The sequence below is a fragment of the Macaca thibetana genome, chromosome 8 (assembly GCF_024542745.1).
Source record: "Macaca thibetana thibetana isolate TM-01 chromosome 8, ASM2454274v1, whole genome shotgun sequence".
Taxonomy (NCBI): domain Eukaryota; kingdom Metazoa; phylum Chordata; class Mammalia; order Primates; family Cercopithecidae; genus Macaca; species Macaca thibetana.
Window position 1 is genome coordinate 104,170,779 of NC_065585.1, and position 17,294 is coordinate 104,188,072.

Consider the following 17,294-nt stretch of genomic DNA (forward strand, 5'->3'; position numbering starts at 1 on the left):
CTCGCCCTGCTTCAGCTCTCGCTGGTCAGGCTGCAGCAGCTGACCAGCACCGATCGTCCGGCACTCCCCAGTGAGATGAACCCAGTACGTCAGTTGAAAATGCAGAAATCACCGGTCTTCTGTGTCACTCGCACTGGGAGTTGGAGACTGGAGCTGTTCCTATTCGGCCATCTTGCTCCGCCCCGCTCAACATTCTTAAAGAAAAGAATTTTAAACCCAGAATTTCATATCCAGCCAAACTAAGTTTCATAAGTGAAGGAGAAATGAAATACTTTACAGATAAGCAAATGCTTAGAGATTTTGTCACCACCAGCCTTGCCTTACAAGAGACCCTGAAGGAAGCACTAAACATGGAAAGGAACAACTGGTACCAGCCATTGCAAAAACATGCCAAAATGTAAAGACTTTCGAGGCTGGTAAGAAACTGCATCAACTAACGAGCAAAATAACCAGTTAATATCATAATGGCAGGATCAAGTTCACACATAACAATATTAACCTTAAATGTAAATGGACTAAATGCTCCAATTAAAAGACACAGACTGGCAAACTGGATAAAGAGCCAAAACCCATCAGTTTGCTGTATTCACGAGACCCATCTCACATGCAGAGACATACTTAGGCTCAAAATAAAGGGATGGAGGAAGATCTACCAAGCAAATGGAGAACAAAAAAAAGCAGGGGTTGCAATCCTAGTCTCTGATAAAACAGACTTTAAACCATCAAAGATCAAAAGAGACAAAGAAGGCCATTACATAATGGTAAAGGGGTCAATTCATCAGGAAGAGCTAACTATCCTAAATATATATGCACCCAATACAGGAGCACCCAGATTCATAAAGCAAGTCCTTAGAGACTTACAAAGAGACTTAGACTCCCATACAATAATAATGCGAGACTTTAATACCCCACTGTCAACATTAGACAGATCAACGAGACAGAAAGTTAACAAGGATATCCAGGAATTGAACTCAACTCTGCAGCAAGCAGACCTAATAGACATCTACAGAACTCTCCACCCCAAATCAACAGAATATACTTTCTACTCAGCACCACTTCACACTTATTCCAAAATTAACCACATAATTGGAAGTAAAGCACTCCTCAGCAAATGTACAAGAACAGAAATTATAACAAACTGTCTCTCAGACCACAGTGCAATCAAACTAGAACTCAGGACTAAGAAACTCACTCAAAACCGCTCAACTACATGGAAACTGAACAACCTGCTCCTGAATGACTACTGGGTACATAACGAAATGAAGGCAGAAATAAAGATGATCTTTGAAACCAATGAGAACAAAGATACAACATACCAGAATCTCTGGGACACATTTAAAGCAGTGTGTAGAGGGAAATTTATAGCACTAAATGCCCACAAGAGAAAGCAGGAAAGATCTAAAATTGACATCCTAACATCACAATTAAAAGAACTAGAGAAGCAAGAGCAAACACATTCAAAAGTTAGCAGAAGGCAAGAAATAACGAAGATCAGAGTAGAACTGAAGGAGATAGAGACACAAAAAACCCTCCAAAAAATCAATGAATCCAGGAGTTGGCTTTTTGAAAAGATCAACAAAATTGATAGACCACTAGCAAGACTAATAAAGAAGAAAAGAGAGAAGAATCAAATAGATGCAATAAAAAATGATAAAGGAGATATCACCACCGACCCCACAGAAATACAAACTACCATCAGAGAATACTATAAACACCTCTATGCAAATAAACTAGAAAACCTAGAAGAAATGGATAATTTCCTGGACACTTACACTCTCCTAAGACTAAACCAGGAAGAAGCTGAATCCCTGAATAGACCAATAGCAGGCTCTAAAATTGAGGCTATAATTAATAGCCTACCAACCAAAAAAAGTTCAGGACCAGATGGATTCACAGCTGAATTCTACCAGAGTTACAAGGAGGAGCTGGTACCATTCCTTCTGAAACTCTTCCAATCAATAGAAAAAGAGAGAATCCTCCCTAACTCATTTTATGAGGCCAACATCATCCTGATACCAAAGCCTGGCAGAGACACAACAAAAAAAGAGAATTTTAGACCAATATCCCTGATGAACATCGATGCAAAAATCCTCAATAAAATACTGGCAAACTGGATCCAGCAGCACAACAAGAAGCTTATCCACCATGATCAAGTGGGCTTCATCCCTGGGATGCAAGGCTGGTTCAATATACGCAAATCAATAAACATAATCCAGCATATAAACAGAACCAAAGACAAGAACCACATGATTATCTCAATAGATGCAGAAAAGGCTTTTGACAAAATTCAACAGCCCTTCATGCTAAAAACGCTCAATAAATTCGGTATTGATGGAACGTACCTCAAAATAATAAGAGCTATTTATGACAAACCCACAGCCAATATCATACTAAATGGGCAAAAATGGAAAAATTCCCTTTGAAAACTGGCACAAGACAGGGATGCCCTCTCTCACCACTCCTATTCAACATAGTGTTGGAAGTTCTGGCTAGGGCAATCTGGCAAGAGAAAGAAATCAAGGGTATCCAGTTAGGAAAAGAAGAAGTCAAATTGTCCCTGTTTGCAGATGACATGATTGTATATTTAGAAAACCCCATTGTCTCAGCCCAAAATCTTCTTAAGCTGATAAGAAACTTCAGCAAAGTCTCAGGATACAAAATCAGTGTGCAAAAATCACAAGCATTCTTATACACCAGTAACAGACAAACAGAGAGCCAAATCATGAATGAACTTCCATTCACAATTGCTTCAAAGACAATAAAATACCTAGGAATCCAACTTACAAGGGATGTAAAGGACCTCTTCAAGGAGAACTACAAACCACTGCTCAGTGAAATAAAAGAGGACACAAACAAATGGAAGAACATACCATGCTCATGGATAGGAAGAATCAATATTGTGAAAATGACCATACTGCCCAAGGTAATTTATAGATTCAATGCCATCCCCATCAAGCTACCAATGAGTTTCTTCACAGAATTGGAAAAAACTGCTTTAAAGTTCATATGGAACCAAAAAGGAGCCTGCATGCCAAGAAAATCCTAAGTCAAAAGAACAAAGCTGGAGGCATCATGCTACCTGACTTCAAACTATACTACAAGGCTACAGTAACCAAAACAGCATGGTACTGGTACCAAAACAGAGATATAGACCAATGGAACAAAACAGAGCCCTAAGAAATAATACCACACATCTACAGCCATCTAATCTTTGACAAACCTCACAAAAACAAGAAATGGGGAAAGGATTCCCTATTTAATAAATGGTCCTGGGAAAATTGGCTACCCATAAGTAGAAAGTTGAAACTCGATCCTTTCCTTACTCCTTATACAAAAATTAATTCAAGATGGATTAGAGACTTAAATGTTAGACCTAATACCATAAAAACCCTAGAAGAAAACCTAGGTAATACCATTCAGGACATAGGCATGGGCAAAGACTTCATGTCTAAAACACCAAAAGCAATGGCAACAAAAGCCAAAATTGACAAATGGGATCTAATTAAACTAAAGAGTTTCTGCACAGCAAAAGAAACTACCATTAGAGTGAACAGGCAACCTACAGAATGGGAGAAAATTTTTGCAATCTACTCATCTGACAAAGGGCTAATATCCAGAACCTACAAAGAACTCAAACAAATTTACGAGAAAAAAACAAACAACTCCAACAAAAAGTGGGCAAAGGATATGAACAGATATTTCTCAAAAGAAGACATTCATACAGCCAACAGAGACATGAAAAAATGCTCATCATCACTGGCCATCAGAGAAATGCAAATCAAAACCACAATGAGATACCATCTCACACCAGTTAGAATGGCAATCATTAAAAAGTCAGGAAACAACAGGTGCTGGAGAGGATGTGGAAAAATAGGAACACTTTTACAGTATTGGTCGGATTGTAAATTAGTTCAACCATTATGGAAAACAGTATGGCGATTCCTCAAGGATCTAGAACTAGAAGTACCATATGACCCAGCCATCCCATTACTGGGGATATACCCAAAGGATTATGAATCATGCTGCTATAAAGACACATGCACACATATGTTTATTGTGGCACTATTCACAATAGCAAAGACTTGGAATCAACCCAAATGTCCATCAGTGATGGACTGGATTAAGAAAATGTGGCACATATACACCATGGAATACTATGCAGCCATCAAAAAGGATGAGTTTGTGTCCTTTGTAGGGACATGGATGCAGCTGGAAACCATCATTCTCAGCAAACTATCACAAGAACAGAAAACCAAACACCGCATGTTCTCACTCATAGGTGGGAAATGAACAATGAGATCACTTGGACTCGGTAAGGGGAACATCATACACCAGGGCCTATCATGGGGGGTAGGGGGGAGGGATTGCACTGGGAGTTATACCTGATGTAAATGACGAGTTCATGGGTGCTGACGAGTTGATGGGTGCAGCACACCAACATGGTACAAGTATACATATGTAACAAACCTGTACGTTATGCACATGTACCCTAGAACTTAAAGTATAATAATAATTTTTTTCAAAATTTTAAAAATAAATAAATAAATAAAAATTGGGAAAAAAATGAATTATGTAATTAATTACGTGTTTTCTTTGAGAATTAACATAGAATAATGTGTGAGATATACTGTGGATATGCAAAAGAGTTATACATGTGTGCTATTATTAGATTTTGTAAAAATTAATATAATACTCTACTCATACACAAGAGATTTGTAGGAAATTGGAGATTATATGTGAAAGCATTTTAAACATAAAATACCACATGAACTTAAAGGTTTACTAATACAGGATCAAAACCCAAGTCTGCCACAAACTAGCCATCTGACCACGAGTAATTATCCTTTTTATAACTTAGCTTCTCATCTGTAAAAATGGGAATAATAGGAACTGTCCTGTAGAGATATTGTGAGAATCAATAAGTTAATATATGTAAAGTGCTTGGAATGGTCTCTAGAACATAGTAAGTACAATGTAAATATTTGTTCATCTTATTATCATTAATCATAGGCTCTGGGTGACCTACACAAAACATATTGTCCTAGCATACTTGAAAATAGCTGGCCATATGAACAATGAGCCCAAAATAATTATTCTCATATTGTTGTGATAGATGAATGGATAGATAGATAGATGATAGACAGAGAGATAGATAGATAGATAGATACATAGATACATAGATAGATACATAGATAGATTCCATTTATCAATCTATATGGACATATGCATATCAATTATATATATACATATATGGATATGTGTGAGTATGTGTGTTTGGGTGTGTGTATATACATATATACACACATTCCTTTTAGAGCTAATTTTTAATATAATTGCATGTGTGTATATATATATGAAATATGTTGAGTTTGAGCTATATTTATGGGTATATATGTTGAGTTTGGGTTATCTTTAGAACATAAAAATTAACCCTTAAGAGGTGCTTAGGAGTACCCATAAAAATAATATGTTTTCAAAATTTAATGTCTTATTTTCACTTTTGACCTTTGACTGTTCTTCAGTAATGAATGGCTTACCCACATCATAGGCCATATCTACAAACAGAAAAACTACAAAATGCTAATGACACCTGCTGTAGTTCTTGTCTGATATACCATTTGGGGAAGATTAATAAGTTTAGAAATCACTGTAGCTAATCAATGACATACTTATAGAACTCTACAGTTTAGAAAACCCTTTCCTATTTCACTTTTTTTCTTTTATTCTTATATCACCCTGTGAAATAAAAGAATAGGCATAATTATACCCATTTAAAGATGAGAAAAGTAAACCTAGGCAAAGTCAAGTAATTTATCCAAAGTCACACAAATATATATATAAACATATATATATATATTTATATATATATATTTGTCTCCAACTAGGACTTCTTACTCTTTTGGATGTTAGGGGTTTTTTTTTTTTTCATAAAATCAGACTATTCTAAAAGCAAAACCAAAAATACCTTGTCTAAAACAAAGGCCACTTATTATATTCTGCTGAAATATTTTTAAAGATCCTTACTAAGTGCTTTCATATTCTTTTGCTAATATATCTTGCAGATTGGATTTGTTATCCTGATTGCCTTTAATTTACACTTAATACTACTTTTACATTTAAAATTACATATTTATACTTTGTAGTGAACTTGGCCCATTGATAGCTAATTTGTGCTTTACGTAAATAGTAAATTTTCACACTCTGAATATTTAAAATGAAATAAACATAAGCAATAAATATTTTGTTAAAACTTACAAAGCTTCTGGATTCATTACACAGATGGATTCTGAACATCGACATTTCTTTGGATCATCATATGATATTCCCAGACTGAGTGCCAGCATCTGGGTGACAATAACTGAAAATGCCTCCAGAGTTATCTCCTTGGGGTACTATAATAACAACAAAGAAAATTCTAAGGAAAGATAATTCTCTAGAGGGTGGTAAAAAATAATTTTCTGGTTATGAATATTTTATTGTATCAAATGAAAGAGAATTAGGGAGATATGGATCCTTGAACAGGTGAGAAGCTGAAGCTCTTCTTATGAAGTTTTACTGAGATAGAAGCATATTGAGTGTATGCCAAGCTTTGTGATAATTTAACAATTGGACACCTAACATAATTCTTAGGTAGTTACTATCAATATACAAAAGAATTGTTTTGATAAAGAAAATATACATTACACTGTTGGTTATATGGACCAGAATCTTCAACTCACCTAACTTCTTACAATAGCTCTAAAACTCATTTTGGATAATCCATATCATCTCCTCCAACCCCCAGTTCATGAAATGGCCATTAACCAAATTGTCCAATTTAAGTGCTCACCCTGCTGCCTACTAGGAACCTCATTGACACAGTGACTGGTATGAAAAGAAGCCACAGAAAACAGATCCTTCAGATGGCACTATTGGATTAGGTTGTTCATATATGTAACACAGATAACTTCCTTGCGAAAAAGAAATGGGGCATTGGTAATTCATGGTATGAAATGACATCATGATTTCTCAAATTATTACCAAAGCTGGCATAGGATATGATGCAGGAGGAGGAAGATAAAGACATTTAATTGTTATGGTGACAATAGGGATAATAAAGATTTTGGGGTCAACTAATTTCTTATAAGAGCCCTAAAGGATGCACATAATGAAGAATAGAAAGGGAATACTGCAAATGAGCAATGGAAAATGCAAACGGGGAATCAGAAAGCCTCTGCAGCAGCAATGAAGTAACTCTTGTGTAGTCATGGATTGACATGGCTGAGGACCAGGCTGGAACCCACCAGATTTGGTGGGAAAAGCATCAGATTTGGTGGGAAAAGCATTAGAATCTGAAACTTGGGAGGCAAACAATTGGAATAACATCTCTTTACTTCCCTTGCCAGCAGAGGAAGCCCTCTCCAAACAATGAGAGAGCTCCTGCATTTAAAAAAAAAAAAAAAAAAAAGTTTTAGTGAAGATAGCTGGAACATTAGTCTCACTACCCCACATTGCCTCTAGGTCCAAATCAAGAATTAATTCTCAACATGGTCTTGAAGGAGAAGTATCAGTGTACTGCTCTGGAAGGGGATAATTTATATTTTGAAAAGGATTGATCAGACAGTATGAAATAGAAGGCTGTACTGGAAAAAATTTATTTTAATCATGACTCACCTGGGATTTTGTATTTAATGTGCCAAGTAAAAGCAGGAGTCATGTTAACTGAAGTTAGACTTAACGGGAGCCTACTGTCAGTAAGGTCAAAATAATGGAGCTTTGCTGGCATACTGTATGGTGAAAAAGTGCTGAGTTTCAGGAATATGGTAATATTGAAGGAATCTACTGTGTGAAACCTGTTGGGCAACTACCTTGATCAAACATTCAAAGACAGCTGGGAGGATATTTCCTTCAAGACACTTGGAAATGCTTTGCTGAAAGACACACCAGTATCATCAAAAATCTCTGCTGGTTGTTGTTTTGTAGACTAGAGATGACGGTAGCACATAATTAATGCAATGGATCTGGGAGTTTCACTCTTGTTGCCTAGCTTGGAGTGCAATGGCATGATCTTGGCTCACTACAACCTCCACCTCCTGGGTTCAAGTGATTCTCCTGCCTCAGCCTCTCAAATAGCTGAGATTACAGGCACCTACCACTATGCCTGGCTAATTTTTGTATTTTTAGTAGAGACAGGGTTTCACCATGTTGCCCAGGCTGGTCTCAAACTCCTGACCCTCAAATGATCCACATGCCTCAGCCTCCCAAAGTGCTGGGATTACAGGCATGAGCCACCACGCCCAGCTGCAACAGGAACACTGGGACCAGGAGTGTTACAGGCCATGTGGCACAGCTTAACTGAGACAAGGTGGATGCAATTACCACCATAAGCTAAAGGGGCTTACATATTATCAAAGCTGTTTTGACCTACAAGGATTATGATAATTATTTCAGGGACCCTAAAAATAAAATATATGAGCATCATACTGAAGGTTTTCTTGATATCTATGTCTGGTGGCAACAACTTAACATGAGTTGCTGTGATGCAGATTCCCAGACCTAAATCAATTCACAACCTCAGGGATTCTCAACTAAGAGAGTACCTTTAAAGAAGGAACCTGCCATACAGATGAAACTGTGACTATTCCTCCAAGCCTTCCACAGAGGGACCTGTAGCTATTCACTAGAATAACTGTGCATGCAGGAAAAGAAAATAGCTAGGACTTCTGGGGCTTATTGGATTCTGAGTCAGAACTAAAGTTACCCTGAAAAACTGAATACCATCTTAATCTACTGGTCTAAGTGCAGCCTTATGGAGGTCAAGTAGTCAGAAGAAACTTGTTTCAAGTTCATCTAACAGTACATCCAAAAGAACTTCAGATATGTCCTACTATTATTTTCCAAATCCCAGAATTATGCCTGGAATAGAAATATTAGCATGTATTGTCTGCTGACCAATGGAGTGAGACATATTATTGACAGGGAGGGCCAAGAGGAAGTGCCTGGAACTGCTCCCAAGATGATAAATGAAGAGTAATATGGCATCCCTTAGGGAATTGCATACTGCATATATTAGCGTCACCATTAAAGTTTGAAATTGTAGGAGTAATGATGCATGTCACATAATCATTTAACTTGTTTGTTTCCCTGGTGCAAAAGATAGATAATGACTGTAAATTATCCTCTGAAACTGATCTGGCTTTCTATATATCTAGGGCACTCTACCTGCCATCAACAGAAGCCAGTGATGAGCTTCCACCATAGCATTATGCCCCTGTTGGATTAGCCAGTCAACTGGAGATGGGTTTATTACAGTGGACTGTTCATTCATTGAAGGAGCAATGATTTGTCCTCGTGTATCCCAGGTATGGATTTTCCTTGCCTGTCTGCAGTGATTCTAAAGCACCACATTCTTGTGCTTGAAGAATATCTTCTGCATCACCACACAATATTGTTTCTGACCGGGGTCACATCTTGTGGCCTAGTATTTATAGAAATGGGTTCATTACTACAAGATTTACTCACCACGTGTCCTGTAACACAAAAGCAACAAGACCATAATGGCTGGCTAAAGATTCAGTTGTGGCCCCAGCTAAGGAACAACATCCAGAGAGGCAGGAAGGATGTCACTAATGATTTTTTAAATATCCTAAAGCAGCAGCCAAAACTTGGTGCCATTTCCCCCGTAGCCATTAGGCTTGAGTCTGAGAACAGAGTGAGTGTTGATGAGGAAAAATGGGATGGGAATTGCTAGATCAGTTGCTGCATATAGCTGGCAGAGGCTGTGGTGACTTACTATACTATATTGGGAATATACTATATTGGGAATAACCCCAGGCTGGTGTGGCACTGCATGCAGAGTTACTCTGGGCCTATGGTTTCTGGTACGGTAGGGGTGAATTAGAGGCAGACATTTAACTTCCCCACCATTCTGGGACCATTTGTGAAAGGCTCACTCCTGTCTCATCACACAGGAATCACTGGGAGTGCTGGTAGGGTTAAGCCATCTGGGGTCAGTTGGAGATGAAAAACATTGGTGGGGCTCACAGTGATAAGTACATGATTCTTTGGGGTTGCTCTTCATTCTGGCCCACGGAGGTGCTACACCAGAGAGACTAGCCAACAGCATCATACTGCAGGAAACATGATACAGATTCCAAACATACAAAAATACTGCCTAGCCAGGGAAGACAACCTACAATCCTGCTCCATCAGAAACAATCACAGAACCCAGCCAGTATCCCCACCTGATGTTAGAGTCCAGCCAGTGGTCTCACTAGACCACAGAGCACAGCCAGCTATACCATTTGACCTCAGAGTATGGGAAGCAACCAATCCCAACTAGAGAACCCAACACCAAGGTCTGCCTCTCCACGGTTGTAACCAATGACATCCAGAATCCCAGGTTACAGTAAAAGTAAAGGTCTGCTACCAGAAAAGAATATGTGCAAAAGCTAGAAGAGGTGACCATCTCCTCAAATGCATAGAGACACAAGGATTATGAAAAATCAGGAAAATATGACATCACAAAAAGAAACTAATAAAGCTCCTGCAGTGTACCCAGAAGAAAGGAGATTTATGAAATGACTGACAAAGAATTCAAAATAATCCTCTTCTGGGAGATGTTGGTCAAAGAATGGATATTTAAAAATAGGAAGAATACATTCGGGAGTTCTATTGTACAGCTTGGTAACTACAATTAACGATGATAAATTATATTCTTAAAAAATGCTAAGAGAGTGGATGTTAAGCATTCTCACCATAAAAATGATAAGTATGTGAGGCAATGTATTTGTTAGCTAGATTTAACCATTCTACAGTGTATATAGTCTTCAAAACATCACGTTGTGCATAGTAAAGGCAGACAATTTTATATGTCAATTTAAAAAATAAATGAATTTGAAATAAAAGAGAAAACAATCATTCTCTGCTCACATAGTCATGAATCTTTGTTCCTTTTTTTATCTTGTGAAACCACAAGTTTATCTAGTGAAAACCACATTTTCACTATTCCTAATTTCCTTATTAACTTCTCTCTTTCACTCATCAGTTCAAATTCCTTTACATACGCCCTCAATTTCCTTGCCATCTTTTCACTTCATAATGACTTGGCAAAAATATGATACATCAGTCTTCAAAATGCTGAGGTAGGAAGATGTTAGGACAAAGATTCTATACCTATCCCAATTATCAATCAAATGTTAAGACAAAATAAAAGTGTTTTCATTGAAGGGGGTAGGGCCAAGATTGCTGATTAGAGGCAGCTACAGTCCCCAGCTCTCCTGGAAAGGAATGAAAACGGCAAGCGAATTCTGCACTTTCAACTGAGGTATCCAGGTTCTTACGTTGGGACTGACCAGGCAGACAGTTTGACCCACGGAGAGCAAGGAAAAGCAGGGTGGGGTGATGGCCCGCCCAGGAGTGGCATGTAGCCAGGGGAGACCCCATCCCCAGCGAAGGGAAGTGATGAGTGATTGTGCAGCCCCACCTGGAAAACCGTGCTTTTCCCATGGCTCTTTGCAAACCATGGATCAGGAGATCCCCTCATGAGCCCACACCACCAGGGCCTTGGGTCCAAAGCACAGAGCTGTGTGGAGCCTCAGGGAAGCAGCCATTTGGGCACACATGGACACCCAGGAGTTTTGAATATCCTATCCCCAGGAATTCCTGCCAGATGGGAGATCGGTTCATGCATTCCCGTAGGCAGGGAGCCAAGCAGTGTCGTTCTGCAGGCCCCACTTTCACAGCATCGCACAAGTTAAGACCCACTGGCTTGGAATTCAAGCCAGCCAACAGCAGCAGGCTGGAGACTGACTGAAACGGACTGAGTTCCTTGGGGAAGGAGCAGCCACATCTCTATGCTTTGAGTTGGCCATTCTAGCCTGCTGTCTCTGGATACTCCAGATGGTCCAGACCAGAACTCTGATCTCTCTCTGGGATGGAGCTTCCAGGGGGAAGGGGTGGCCATAGTCTCTGTGGTTCAGCTGACTATGCCTTTCCAGCCTGCTGGCTCTAGAGAGTCTGGGTGGTCTAGATGAGGAGGGCTCCCCCAAACACAGCACATCTGCTCTGTGAGGGGGCAGCCAGACTACTTCTTTAAGTGGGTCCCTGATCCCATTCCTCCTGACTGGGTGAGACCTCCTACAGACACCACCTACAGGAGTATATGGGCCAGTATAAGGTCAGTGCCCTCCTGGGATGGAGCTCATAGAGGAAGAAGCAGGCTGCCATCTTTGCTGTTTCTTAACCTTCATTGGTGATACCTCCAGGTGCAGGAGACAGCGAGGCAACTAGGGTCTGGAGTGAACCCCCAGCAAACTGCAGCAGCCCTGTGAAAGAGTGGCCTGACAGTTAAAAGGAAAAACAAACAGAAAGCAACAACAACATCAACAAAAAGAGGCCCCACAAAAACCGCATTCGAAGGTCAGCAACCTCAAAGATCAAAGGTAGATAGCCCACAAAGATGAGAAAAATCAATGTAAAAACACTGAAAACTCAAAAAGCCAGAATGTCTCTGCTCCTCAAATGAACCCAACATCTCGCAGCAAGGGCACAGAACTGGGCTGAGACAGAGATGACTGAAATGACAGAAGTAGTCTTCAGAAGTGGGTAATAACAAACTTTGTTGTGCTAAAGGAGAAAGTTCTAACCCAATGCAAAGAAGCTAACCATCATAATAAAACAATACAGGTGCAGATAAACAGAATAGCCAGTTTATAAAGGATCATAACTGAACTGATGGAGGTGAAAAATCCAACACAAGAAATTCACAATGCAATCACAAGTATCAAAAGCAGAATAGACCAAGAGGAGGAAAAAATAGCAGAGCTTGAAGACTATCTTTCTGAAAAAGACATTCAGGCAAGAACAGACTAAAAAGAAGGAAAAGGGACTAACAAAATCTCTAAGAAATATGAGATTATATAAAAAGACTGAACCTACAACTGATTAAGATACCTGAAAGAGACCGGGAGAACAGAACCAAGTTGGAAAACAGACTTCAGGATATCATCCACGAGAACTTCCTCAACCTAACAAGACAGACCAACACTCAAATTCAGGAAATCCAGAGAACCCCAGTAAGATACTCTATGAGAAACTCAGCCCCAAGACACATAATCATCAGATTCACCAAGATCAAACTGAAAGTAAAAAAATATGTTAAGGCAGTCAGATGGAAAGGCCAGGTCACCTAAAAGGGAAGCCCATCAGAATAACAGCAGACTTTTCAGCGGAAACCTTGCAAGCCAGAAGAGATTGGGGGCCAATATTCAACATTCTTATAGAAAAGAATTTTCAACCCAGAATTTCATATTCAGCCAAACTAAGCTTCATAAGCAAAAGAGAAATAAGATCCTTTTCAGACAAGCAAATGCTGAGGGAATACATCACCACCAGGCCTGCCTCACAAGAGCTCCTGAAGGAAGCACTAAATATGAAAATGAAAAACAATTATCAGCCACTACCAAAACTGAAGTACACAGATCAGTACACAGATCAGTAACACTATGAAGCAACCACATAAAAAAGTCTGCAAAATAACCAACTAGTATCATGATGACAGGATCAAATTCACACAGAACAATATTAACCTTAAATGTAAATAGGATAAATGTATATAGGCTAAATGCCCCAATTAAAAGACACAAATGACAAGATGAATAAAGAGTCAAGACCCATTGGTATACTGCCTTCAAGATACCCATCTCACGTGCAAAGACACATAGGCTCAAAATAAAGGGATGGCTGGGAGCAATCACTCAAGCCTGTAATCCCAGCACTTTGGGAGGCCAAGGTGGGCAGATCACTTGAGGTCAAGAGTTCAAGACCAGCCTGGCCAACATGGTGAAATCCTGTCTCTACTAAAAACACAAAAAATTAGCCAAGCATGGTGGTATGTGCCTGTAATCCCAGCTACTTGGAAGGCTGAGGCAAGAGAATCTCTTGAACCTGGGAGGCAGAGGTTGCAGTGAGCCGAGATCATGCCATGGCACTCCAGCCTGGGCAATAGAGTGAGACTCTTGTCTCCAAAAAAACAAAAAATAAATAAAAAAAGGAAGAGATGAAGAAAAATTTACCAAGCAAATGGAAAACAGAAAAAAAGTTGGAGTTGCAATCCTAGTTTCTTACAAAACAGACTTTAAACCACCAAAGATCAAAAAAGACAAAGAAAGGCATTACATAATGGTAAAGGGTTCAATTCAACAAGAAGAGCTAACTATCCTAAATATATAAGCACCCGATAAAGGAGCACCCAGATTCATAAAGCAGGTTCTTAGAGACCTACAAAGAGACTTAGACTCCCACACAATAATAGTGGGAGATTTTAACACCTCACTGACAATATTAGACAAATCATTGGGACAGAAAATGAATAAAGATATACAGGACTTGAACTCAGCTCTGGATCAAGTGGACCTGAGAGATATCTACAGAAATCTCCACCCAAAATCAAGAGAATATACATTCTTCTCATCACCACATGGCACTTACTGTAAAATCAATCACATAATCGAAAGTAAAACACTCCTTAGCAAATGCAAAAGAACTGTAATCATAACAGTCTCTCAAATCACAGCACAATCAAATTAGAACTCACAATTAAGAAACTCACTTGAAACTACACAACCACATAGACATTGAACAACATGCTCCTGAAGGACTCCTGGGTAAATAATGGAATTAAGGCAGATATCAAGAAGTTCTTAGAAACTAATGAGAACAAAGAGACAACATACTGGGATGCACGCTAAAGCCATGTTAAGAGAGAAATCCATAGGACTAAATGGCTACATCAAAAAGTTAGAAATACCTCAAATCAACAACCTAACATGCCAACTAAAAGAACAAGAGAACCAAAAGCAACCAAACCCCAAAGCTAGCAGAAGACAAGAAATAACCAAGATTAGAGCAGAACTGAAGGAGACAGAGACACAAAAAAACCTTCAAAAAATCAATGAATCCAGGGGCTGATTTTTTGAAAAAATTAATAAAATAGATAAACCAGTAGCTAGACTAGTAAAAAAGAAAAGAGAGAAGAATCAAATAGATACAATCATAAATGATAAGGGGGATATCACCATGGACCCCACAGAAATACAAACAATCATCAGAGAATACTATAAACACCTCTATGCACAGAAACTAGAAAATCTAGAAGAAATGGATGAATTATTGGACATATAACACCCTCCCAAGACTGAACCAGGAAGAAACTGAATCCCTGAATAAACAAATAATGAGTTCTGAAATGGAGGCAGAACTAATGAATAGCCTACTAACCAAAAAAAGCCCAGGACCAGATGAATTTACAGCTAACATTCTACCAGAGGTAGAAAGAAGAGCTGGTACCATTTCTACTGAAACTATTCCAAACAATTGAAAAGAAGAGACTCCTCCCCAATTCATTTTATGAACCCAGCATCATCCTAATATCAAAACCTGGCAGAAATACAACAAAAAAAGAAAACTTCAGGCCAATATCTCTGATGAACATCGATGCAAAAATCCTCAATAAAATACTGGCAAACTGAATCCAGCTGCACATCAAAAAGCTTATCCACTATGATCAACTTGGCTTCATCCCCAGGATGCAAGGTTGGTTTCACCATACACAAATCAATGTGATTCATCACATAAACAGAACTAAAGACAAAAACCACATGATTATCTCAATAGATGCAGAAAAGTCATTTCGAAAAAATTTTCATGTTAAAATCTCTCAGTAGACTAGGTATTGAAAGAATGAATATAACTCAAAATATTAAGAACCATCTATGGAAAACCCAAAGCCAATGTCATACTGAATGGGCATAAGCTACAAACATTCCCCTTATAAACTGGCACAAGACAAGGATGCCCTCTCTCATCATTCCTATTCAACATAATACTGGAAGTTCTGGCCAGGACAATAAGGCAAACTTAAAAAAAAAAAAAAAAAAAAAAGGAATTCAAATAGAAAGAGAGGAAGTCATATTGTCTTCGTTTGCAAATGACATGATCCTATACCTAGAAAACCTCATCCTCTCAGCCCAAAAGCTCCTTAAGCTAATATGCAACTGCAGCAATGTCTCAGGATACAAAATCAACGTGCAAAAATAACTAGTATTCCTACACCAACAACAGAAAAGCAGAGAGCGAAATCATGAATGAACTCCCACTCACAGTTGCTACAAAGAGAATAAAATACGTAGGAATACAGCTAACAAGAGAAGTGAAGGACCTCTTCAAGAGAACTACAAACCACTGCTCGAGAGAATTAGAGAGGACACAAACAATTGAAAAATATTCCATATTCATAAATAGAATCAATATCATGAAAATGGCCATATTGCCCAAAGCAATTTATAGATTGATTCAATGCTATTTCCATTAAACTACCATTGACATTCTTCGCAGAATTAGAAAAAAAAACTATTTTAAAAATCATATGGAACCAAGAAAGAGTTCAAATAGCCAAGACAATCCTAAGAAAAAAGAACAAAGCTGGAGGCATCACACTACCCAACTTCAAACTATACAAGGCTACAGTAACCAAAACAGCATGGTACTAGTACAAGAACAGACACAGACCAATGGAACAGAACAGAGAACTCAGAAATAAGACCACACACCTACAACCATCTGATCTTCAACAGACCTGACAAAAACAAGCAATGGGGAAAGGATTCCCTATTTAATAAATGGATCTGGCAGAACTGGCTAGCCATATGCAGAAAATTGAAACTGGACTCCTTCCTTACACCTTATACAAAAATTAAGTTGGTTAGGCATGGTGGCTCATGCCTGTAACCCCAACACTTTGGGAGGCCAGAGCAGGTGCATCACATGAGGACAGGAGTTTGAGACCAGCCTGAACAACACAGTGAAACCTTGTTTTTACTAAAACTACAAAAATTATCCAGGTGTGGTGGTGTACATCTGTAATCCCAGCTATTGGCAAGTCTGAAGCAAGAGAATCGCTTGAACCTTGGAGGCAGAGGTTGCAGTGAGCCTAGATTGTGCCACTGCACTCCAGTCTGGGCTACAGAGTGAGACCCTGTCTAAAAAAAAAAAAAAAAAAAAATTAACCCAATATGGATTAAAAACTTAAATGTAAAACCCAAAACTATCAAAACCTTTGAAGAAAATCTAGGCAATGCCATTCAGGACAGATGCATGGGAAAAGATTTCATGACAAAAATGCCAAAAGCAATTGTAATAAAAGCAAAAATTGACAAATGGGATTTAATTAAACTGAAGAGCTTCTGCACAGCAAAATAAACTATCATCTGAGTGAACAGACAACTTACAGAATGGGAGAAAATGTTTGCAATCTA

General features: G+C 38.7%; 1 protein-coding gene across 2 annotated transcripts in view; it reads right to left on the reverse strand.

Moving 5' to 3' along the window:
* Nucleotides 1–17,294, reverse strand: part of LOC126961192 (disintegrin and metalloproteinase domain-containing protein 32) — a 171,146-nt gene that overhangs the window by 88,908 nt on the left and 64,944 nt on the right. For both annotated transcript variants that reach the window (XM_050801303.1, XM_050801304.1), the window contains exon 11: nucleotides 6,256–6,392. In XM_050801303.1, the coding sequence (XP_050657260.1) occupies nucleotides 6,256–6,392 (137 nt within the window). The remainder of the gene's footprint in view (nucleotides 1–6,255; nucleotides 6,393–17,294) is intronic.